Raw genomic sequence first — 10,202 nt, forward strand, 5'->3', positions numbered from 1 at the left:
TCTTTAGAGGAATGAAGTGGGCCATCTGGGAAAATCCATCTTCAACCACCAGGATTGTGGTAAATTCTGCTGATTTTGGTAGATCTATAAAAAAGTCCATAGATATATCTGACCAGGGTTGACATGGAACAGGCAGTGGATGAAGATCAAGTTTGGAGAAAACCTTGGCTTCTTTTAACCTGTCAAAGTGTTCAGGATTTAAGGGGAGTGGATAGCGATTTTATTAAGACCACGGTAGGCAATACATGGTCTGAAACTCCCATCCTTCTTTTTGACGAAGAAGAAACCAGTACCAGCAGGAGAACTAGACTTTCTAATGAAGCCTCTGGAGAGATTCTCTTGGATGTACTCTTTCATGGCTTGGGTCTCTGGGACTGATAACGAATATGTTCTACCCCTTCAATAGGGGTAGTTCAATAGGGTAATCGTAAGGCTTTATGTGGTGGGAGAGTCTCAGATTTCTTTTTCTTGAAGACATCTGAGAACTTAACATAGCATATAGGCAAAACTGGGGAATCTTGTACAACAGGTGAAACATTAAGTGGCACAATTGGTGCAGGCATACATTTAGAATGGCCGGAGGGTCCCCAAGCAATGAGATCATCGGTGGGCCAATAAATGGTTGGATTGTGTTGTCTAAGCCATGGGAGACCGAGGATAAGAGGGGTAGCGGGACATTCAATGCTTAGGAATGAAATCTCTTGAGAGTCTAACCACCCCACCAGTAATTGCAGCAGCACAGTGGAGGATGTTAACAACCCCGGAGATACAGATCGGCTACCAACCGCTTGAGCTGAGAGTGGCACTTTGAGAGACGTAGAGGGAAAGCCACACTTCTTGACGAAAGAAGTATCAGTGAAGTTCCCTGCTGGCCCAGAGTGCAGGAATGCTTGACAGGGAAAGAACTTAGAGTAACAGGATAGGGTAGCGGGTACAAAAACTCTAGAATCTTGAGTGTTTGGGAGTGAATCAATTCTCCCTAGGAGAGACTCTCCACTTGGACCTAGGCGGGAGTGTTTCCCTGACATTGAGGCTTTACAGGGCAGGCCTTACATAGATGACCACGCTGTCCACAATAGAAACAAAGACCGGTCCTCTGGTGACAGACGAGTGGCCCCTAGTTGCATGGGCTCTTCAGCTTGAAAACTCGGGACAGAAGAGGATTCAGGAAGCAGCACCGAGGCAGCAGGTGGCCTACGGGATCATGATTTCTGGGACTGTACCACAGCAGGAGTAGCAGCCAGGGCAGAAACCTGAGAAGATGGAGCAGAAGCACCTTGCACCCCTTGAAGGGTGTCCAGACAGGAGGCAAAAAGCTGAAGGGACTGGAAGAGATGAGCCTGTTGAGCCTCCTGGAACTCCAGATGCTTGAGGAGTGCTTCCAGGACAATCTCCAAGGAACCAGTAGCGGCAGTGTGAGAGGGCTCCATGTTGGCCCAAGCTACAAACTGTAATATATAGGAGCCCGTAACTTCCAGGGTCCTGAAGGAAGCGTCACTGGAAGAATTAATAGAGGAAGGACCTCTCCTTCACCTCCCACTAAGGAACACAGCCACTGGAGATGGAACAGTACTGGAACCAAGTGGAGGAGTGGCAGGAGTGCCGAGCCGGACGTAAAAAGCAAAATCGAGAGGCAATAGGATGGTCGGACAGGCAGGTGGTCGGTATAGGCAGCAAGGTTCGGAGTCGAGGGTCAGGCCGGGTCAGAAAAACAAATTATCCAGAAGAAAATAATGCTTGGCATCTTTCACAAGGTAAACGATCACATCGCAATGATTCTAGGCCTCTAGCATGCTTTTGAGCACAACACGCACATGCCGGCGTCAGGATGTGCGCCTACCTTGGAACCGGGCGGACGACCATGCCGCAGGCGACCTGGTACCTTACACAGGAGTAACCTCTTAAGAGACAGGAGAGCCCTGCCAACCCCGGGATTGACAGGGATACTACTAACGAGCAGTCCGACCCTGTCCATAAATTCGGTACAGAAGGGATCAGACGGGAGCAAATTCAAAGTCAGTCAATGGTCAGTTGCAGGCAGTGAAGAATCCTAGTCAAAAATCAGGCAAGGACTCAAAACCAGGGAATCAACCAATAACAAAGCTTAGCAAGGAACTAGGTAACCAGAACGAGCTTGGCAACTGAAACAAACAGTAGCGCCATTTAAATTTGAATTTGGCGGCACTAGTGACGTCAGTGCGTTCGCTAACGACATGGCGTGGCGCCCACATTACTGCGCATGCATGTGCTCGTCTGCATTCCAGAACACGTGTGGGAGCCCGGGGACCAGTGCACATACAGGTAGGGACTTGCGCCAGTCGCCCAGGGCTCCTTAAAAAGTGTTGGTGCCATTCTAGGGTAAGAGTATTTATACACTGGTACCAGGCAGTTTTCTGTTAGATAATGAAGATGTACTGATAAAAACAATGAATTTTTTATCAGTAAATTGTTACACAGAATCCAGATCAATGCTGTTATTTGTCCGTGTAAGTCTTGGCCTGGGGTCAAGCCCAAAGGACTATGACACCCATCCAGGGTGCACAAATCAAACACAAAAAAGGTGCTGAAGTGTGTGGGTGCAATGCAATTGATTGCCTTGGTAATGCTCCAGCTGGCGGCCGGAAATAAAAAACTTCCCGCCCTCCTAATGGCTGGGGCAAAGTATGTGAAGCATGATTAGGCAGAAGATGCATGTGCATAGCCCCTGATGGGAAACCATGTGAGACCAAGTGTTTCTCTTTCGATACTACACTTGATCTTGGCCGAAACGTTTGGTACTACTCATGGTTTTGATGCAAAAAAAAGATTGCATTTAAACCAAGAATTCAAAAATAACTCCCTGGTTTGAGCCCACTGGGAGCAACATCCAAGGGGTTGGGGAGCAACATGTTCCTCCTGAGCCACTGGTTGGGGATCACTGGCTAAGTCTTTATAAATTCTTCAGAATGAAAATAAGAATGTTTTCTTACCCGCAATGCAGCATTTTCCCCTAAATTCTAATGTAATTAAGGTTGCCACCTTCTGGCAGCGGGGACTGTGGGCATGGAGGCGGTGATATTACAGGGTGGATCAAGTTGCATGGGGAGGGGAATTGTGCCATAATGGGGCAGGGCTATGGTGCTGGCAACTAGCCAATCACCATGTCAATCAAGAGGAGGCCTGTCCGGATTTTGAAAACTGGCCAGGCAGTATTAACCAAGACAGCCCTTCTCAAAACCGGCCTGTCAAAACTAAACTGATGGCAACCTTAACAATTTTTAGAAGCTGAAGGCGAAGGTGGCCATACTCGTAGCAATTCTGATGCTGAATCAGAATTCAGGGCTGAATCGTCCGATATGGAGGTAGAAACAATAGGAATTTTACCACCACCTGCCAATTCAGCCCTAAATGCAGATTTTGTCCAGGCACCTTCAAAGGCACGCAATTAAAATCTTTTAACCCGCCCGTTCATTGAGACGACCGTTATCTGAAGCCTTTGCAATACCAGTTGTCTCATCGATCCGCCATACATGCACCAAATATCGATGTTTCGTACAATATCATTGGTGCATGTATGGCCGGCTTTAGTTGAGTATTTCAAAGCTATCTTTTATTACAACATTAAAATGGAAGTTTTGCCTCCGAGATCTGTTTTCCAGTTCTTCACATGTCCCTTACTCAGTCTATTATTGGTGGAGTTGACCATTGACGCAGGAGTAGACAGGACTTCCTGGAGCGGTATCTGTTCATCTGCACCATCTTTGATATCAGCCTGGTGTTCCGGGGCAGCTGGTCTCTAAAGGAACACGGACATGGTGGTTAGTTGATAGCGGTTCCTTTGTTTACTTATTGATTACTGTTCCAGGCCAATAATGTTTAAGCCTTCCTAATTTTTTATTGTTCTTCACCAATGCTTTCCTTTAGTCCACTATTTATTATAAGAATTGCATGCCATGCCTCTAACAATGTAGGGCATGCGTGTAGCATAATAAGAGCAAAAAATGCATGTATTTTCCCTTTCTAGTTTGCAACAGAAACAGTGCCCTTGTCAAAAAAGTCACGCATCAAAAAAAGTCACGTAAAACACCTATAGACTTTAATGCAACTTTTTTGCGGTTTAGCAAATTTAGCACTGCTTCCTGCACAAATCCTTAGTGACTGGATTTAAACCTACTAAATGTAGGTCCTTTATTAAGCTATAGCTCTCACCGAGGGTTGTGTGCCCTCTTTCTATATTATATATTTCACATTTTTTTTTGTGTTTCACATTTTTTTTACCAGTTTTTACCAGTATTTCAAAAAGAAATCACTTTTAGTCACAAAGCCAGTTCTTCCTAATTATACTGGGTTAGACGCTAATGGGTTAAATGATATGTGAACTAGCGTTAGCAAAAACTTTGCCAAAAAGCTTAGTAAAATAAGTTTCCTTTAAATTAGCTGATGGTGTGGATATAAAAAGCTACGGAATTTCTGCCATGAAACATTATATAAATCACTTACCTGCATTATTTGTTTTCTCCTGCTATATACAGCTTTATATACAGCTATATATACAGCTATAATGATGCAGACAAGTATAACACCGATCAAACTTATGGCAATTATTGCGGGCAAAAGATAACCTCTTCCAGTTGCTGAAATGACAAAACAATGTAGATTACTAAATATTCATCTCAATATAATAAAAGTAATATAAAAAAAACTTTCAGCTAAACCTTCTCCCTTGTCTTTTTGTTTTTGCCCCATTAATTATATTCTCTGCTTTCATGTTATCATTTTTTTTTTCAACAGGTTGTGCCATAAAAAAAACCCATTGGCTCCAATGTAGTGTAAAAATATACAAAAAAGTTTTCGCAAAAAATGACCATTGAACTCAATGTGTTTCGCAAATTGGCTGCTTCCCAAATTGTTTGGTGATGCGAAATGGGAAAGATTCGCCCATCACTAGGTATCATTTATTTGATGATTTGGACTAAGTTATTTGCTCTATTGGTGTGGCCCTGCCTAACGTAGCATACACCTATCAGAATGAAGTTTTAGTATGCAGAGTTAGGTTAATACACATGGCTTATTTATAGTGTCTCGGGTCTATAAACAACTTGACTGTGCAACTACAAGCAGTCCTCCATTTGTACCCCCGGACCTCAAGTTGATAATAAAGATATCATAGTTGGAATGGAAACAGGCCACTGCTTTTTAGCAAACATGTAAAGGATAAATTAATGTGGTACAACATTAAATGAAAATGGTGACAATAAAAGTTGTGACATCAGTTATATCCAAGCCCATTTTGTGAATGCTTGCCAAGACCAAAACAGGCTATCTGATAAGCCGGCCACTTTTTGTAACAATGTTGAGTGGCCAAGTGAGAATGGCTACCATTATATCTCCCACCTGGGATCCTTATCTGAGATACCACAACTCACCATTATCACCCTTATGCATAAAACTGGGCCATAGGACCCCAATCATGGCCAGCATTCTTCCCAAAGTTGACAATAAAACCCTAAACATAAACTAGGCACAAATAGGTCTAAGGCCCCAAAGATGGGAGAGTACTACCACTTGGCCTTTCTCTTAAACCCCAGCCTAACCAATCCCTTATACATGCCCTGGATCTTCATAAACTGTCATTCTTTTATTAAAGGGACAGTAACACCAATATGTAACACCAAATAAGAATTTAAAATATTTGTATTAGTATTAAAGTATTTAAAGTATTATGTTACCCTGCACTGATGCAGCTGCGAGCCCTTCAAACTGTCATATTGATGTTGCTTAAAAAAGAAATAGTTTATTGCACACATGTGCAGAGAAGTCAACATCAATATACTTCTGGTTTAACATAAATATATTTGTAGTAACAAGTCATATCAATTGGACTTGCTGTGTTTTCTTGAAGATGTTTCACTAGTCATCTAGCTGGCTTTCTCAATTCAGCATTGAGGGAACCAGTCCGATAAGTAGCAAAATATCTTCAAGAAAAGCACAGCAAGTTCAGTTGATTTGACTTTCTGCTGCAGAAATACCCTGACCTGGATGAATGAGAACCTATACAGAGAGATTGCATAAGGTTGTATAAGCGTTTCAGATGAAAATAAAAGGAAGAGGTATTTTGACCACAAGAGGCCCACACATGTCTTATCCATGGCCTTAAGTATGAACAGACAGTTCCTTATCTATGATTTAGTAATATAGAAAACCACAGCTTTCTATTAACAAGAATGTGTTCACTGTTTCATGAGAAATGAAACTTGTTATAAATCTTAAGGCCACAGAACATGAAACTTGTAAAAACGCAGTTAATATTGTGACATGCTGACTGCCTGTACACGTAATTTTGGGGGAATTAGCAATGGTAGGCAGGTGAGCAGAGGATCTGGAGCCTAGAGACAGGGACACCACTTCTTCAGGCAGTGGTAGGTATGAAATAGCACATTAAGCTCAATGCATTTTTCACCTCTCAGCAAGTTATAAGGCTTGAGGAGATACATATAGGGCAATAAATGCTTAACATCAATATCTCTTCTAAAAGTACAGTATATATATTTTCACTTATATAGTGCTACTTGTGTATGCAGCACTTATTAAATATGATATGCAATATTACAAGTGCTTTGAGAGCTGAAATATGATGCATTTCATTGTGTTAGTGCTGTGTTTCCCCCATACATACCTCCATTCTTTGCCTCCCCACATGGATATAAAGGGACGGATGTGCTGTTCCTGTGAGCAGGATTCTGTACCCAGCAGGTAAATTCTGCCCCCAATGCCTTATCCTTCAGTGATACAGTGATTGTGCTGCCATTGGCATATAGTCTGTCAGTGCCAGTATCTCTGTAGGTCCAACTGTAGGACAGGGTTGGTGAGTTTGATGGGACAGAACAATGAAGATGGCAGAGATCAGAGGAATTCCCATCTAATGTCTTCTCTATTACTGGTGTAGGGATGGGGAGAGGCTCTGTAATTAGAAACAGATTACAATTACAAATTGCATATAGGAAGTATGTTTATAGATCATTCTAATAGGTATAATGATGGTTTGTGTAAGCAAGCTTGTTGCTTGAGAGTAATTGTGGGCCAAGGTGTATATATGGTCAAGTGAATTTCAACTCACAACCTAAAGAAGGTCAGTGCTTTTCTATTTAGCCTTCTTCTATTTAAGTGTCAAGAACTGAGACCCTCAAGTTAGTGATAATGATACAGTTATATCAATCACCGAAGCTGCAGTACCTAATCCACATCATGAACAATTCACGACTTGTCCAGAAAAAAATCTTCTAGAACGACAATGAGGATAGATTTTTCCTTGCTAGCCCTCCTCAGTTTTTTTTGTGCCTTTCAGGATCTTGGTGAATGATTCCAAGTGGACAGATTGGTGAAATGCATGGTAACTACAACATGTTTGATGTAGCAACATGATAGAATGCATGGTCACTTTCTTGAATAGCTATGTGAGCGACACCAAGTGGAAGATTAGTGAAATGCACCTCTATTGAGGCATGAATTCATTGGTTGTTTGATCTCATTTTGGCACCATTTTCAAGGGGATTGTGGGCATTTAAGATTTAAACTCTATTTGTTATCCTTGATAAAGGTCCTAATGTGGACTGAAACATTGGACACAAGTGATTTCTGATATAAACCCACTACTTGCTATGATATATATGACAGCCAGTTGCTGCACACCACTAACAATGATTATACCTGGGTGCAAGAGCAAATATAGTACAAAAGATAAAAAGTGTCACCATTCAGGATTTAAAATATTTGAAAAAAGATAAATTTTATTACAAAATATAAAAAAGGAGCATTTCAGACCTCAACATTTTTTCTCTGTCTTTTCTCTGCCTCCTGATGAAAGTCCCTGTGGGGGACTGAAACGTTGAGGTCTGTAATGTTCATTTTACATATTTTGTAATAAACTGTATCTTTTTTCAAATAATTTAAATCCTGTGAGTGCTGACACTTTTTTGTCATATATATATAAAAATGGCCATGCATAAAAACTTCCTGGATAGTTTCTAGAGAGTGGGAGGTCTCAAGCCTATGAACCTGCATTAAAGAATAAGAATAGAGGAAGAGCCTCTATGGCATGACTAATATTTAAGAGGGAAATCAATATTTGCATTATGTGCAAAATCAGGGCAACCAAATGCAAAAGGTGCCTACCCTACACATAACAGAGACATCATGGGGGACAGCTCTTCCCTGGGCGGCAGCTCTGCACTGTGCTGTAACCAAGCCACATTGTCCCTCACCCAGGCCAAATAGCAGGGGACATTCTCATAAATATATACATTTGTTCTGGGTTTAGGAATAAGTATTGAGTTGCAGGATACTTTTTTTTTCTTTTGATTTTGGATTGCCCTTTGGTTAAACACTCCTAGAAATGTTATTATCATTATTATCATTTCTAAGCCTTTCATGTGTCTTTCACTTCTTTTTTTATCCAACCATCAGGAGGGAGAGAAAGGATAGGGACATCCTATGTCTAGCGTTGCCATCTACCTGGTCTGCATATTAAGAGACGCACACTTACCCCACACAGTGACATTATAAGAAATGTCTCTCAATTCTCCATTAAAAATAATTAGTGCAGTGAAGATCCCAGAATCCTCCATTCTCAGCTCCCTGATCAGTAATGCGGTGCCACTGTTAGACCCTTCCAGCCGGTTGGGGAAATAATTCTCATTCTCTCTGATAAACTTCTGGTCTCTGAATTCAGCCAGGAATATTTTTTCCCCATTGACATGAAATATCCATGTGACTCCTTTAATAGGAACTGTCAGATTCAGAGGGCACGGCAGTGAGACAGTCTCCCCTACACGGCCAGTCACTGGGAGAGGGACGTCTCCTCCTCCTCCTGCAACACATAGAAGTAGGGAATGAGCAACACATAGAAGTAGGGAATGAGCAACACATAGAAGTAGGGAATGAGCAACACATAGAAGTAGGGAATGAGCAACACATAGAAGTAGGGAATGAGCAGCACATAGAAGTAGGGAATGAGCAACACATAGAAGTAGGGAATGAGCAGCACATAGAAGTAGGGAATGAGCAGCACATAGAAGTAGGGAATGAGCAACACATAGAAGTAGGGAATGAGCAACACATAGAAGTAGGGAATGAGCAACACATAGAAGTAGGGAATGAGCAACACATAGAAGTAGGGAATGAGCAGCACATAGAAGTAGGGAATGAGCAGCACATAGAAGTAGGGAATGAGCAGCACATAGAAGTAGGGAATGAGCAGCAGGAACACTCAGATTTACATATTATGGGTGGGATAGAGAACATTTTTCTTGGGCTACAGTCTGAGAGGGAACTCTATCAGTAACAAATGTAAGAGAATTCAGCTCTGCTTAGTACAATGGTCTATAAGAGCCCTTATGCACAGGCACATAAATAATGAATAAATAGAGATACCATCTTTTTGACTTGTGCCTGCGTCACTGTATGACCTGCCAGTTGCAGATGAGAAGCAACACGGACCATCTTACCTGTATGCTGCGGTTCAGCATGGTGCCATTGGTACAGGCAACACTGAAAAGAATGGGCCCCATTAGCTTATGTGGTTTTATTCTGTGGAAAGCATAAATAAAAGCTACCGCACAGGAACAGGGATCTACCAGGTTGTTTGGCAAACCAGGACCATAATAATCAGATAAACTGAATATATTATAAATACATAAAAAAGAAAGACAAGAGCAACTGCAAATTACCTTAGAATACCCCTTGATAGAGTCAGCGCTAAGTAGGCTGGGGACTAACAAATCCTTATATTATTACACTATAATGGCCAACGTAAAGGGGTTGTTCAACTTTGAGTTAACTTTTAGGGGCTGATTTACTTACCCACGAACGGGTCGAATGGAGTCCGATTGCGTTTTTTTCGTAATGATCGGTACTTTGCGATTTTTTCGTTTGTTTTGCGATTTTTTCGGATTCTTTACGAATTTTTCGGATCCAATACGATTTTTGCGTAAAAACGCGAGTTTTCCTATCCATTACGAAAGTTGCGTAAAAAGTTGCGCATTTTGCGTAGCGTTAAAACTTACGCGAAAAGTTGCGCATTTTTCGCGTAAGTTTTAACGCTACGAAAAATGCGCAACTTTTTACGCAACTTTCGTAATGGATACGAAAAACTCGCGTTTTTACGCAAAAATCGTATTGGTAACGAAAAATTCGTACAGAATCCGAAAAAATCGCAAAACATACGA

The 10,202-nt window shown here is 41.6% G+C and overlaps 1 protein-coding gene across 1 annotated transcript; it reads right to left on the reverse strand.

Moving 5' to 3' along the window:
* Positions 1 to 1,202: 1,202 nt before the first annotated feature.
* On the reverse strand, positions 1,203 to 8,848 carry LOC116406850. Its single transcript, XM_031891815.1, has 5 exons — positions 8,522 to 8,848; positions 6,656 to 6,940; positions 4,480 to 4,613; positions 3,597 to 3,775; positions 1,203 to 1,482 (listed from the first exon to the last, which is right to left on the reverse strand). The coding sequence occupies exons 1-5, from the start codon at positions 8,601 to 8,603 to the stop codon at positions 1,203 to 1,205; spliced, it is 960 nt and encodes a 319-aa protein (XP_031747675.1). The 5' UTR covers positions 8,604 to 8,848.
* Between the last annotated feature and the right edge of the window lie 1,354 nt (positions 8,849 to 10,202).

This window comes from Xenopus tropicalis, chromosome 8 (assembly GCF_000004195.4).
Source record: "Xenopus tropicalis strain Nigerian chromosome 8, UCB_Xtro_10.0, whole genome shotgun sequence".
NCBI classification, from domain to species: domain Eukaryota; kingdom Metazoa; phylum Chordata; class Amphibia; order Anura; family Pipidae; genus Xenopus; species Xenopus tropicalis.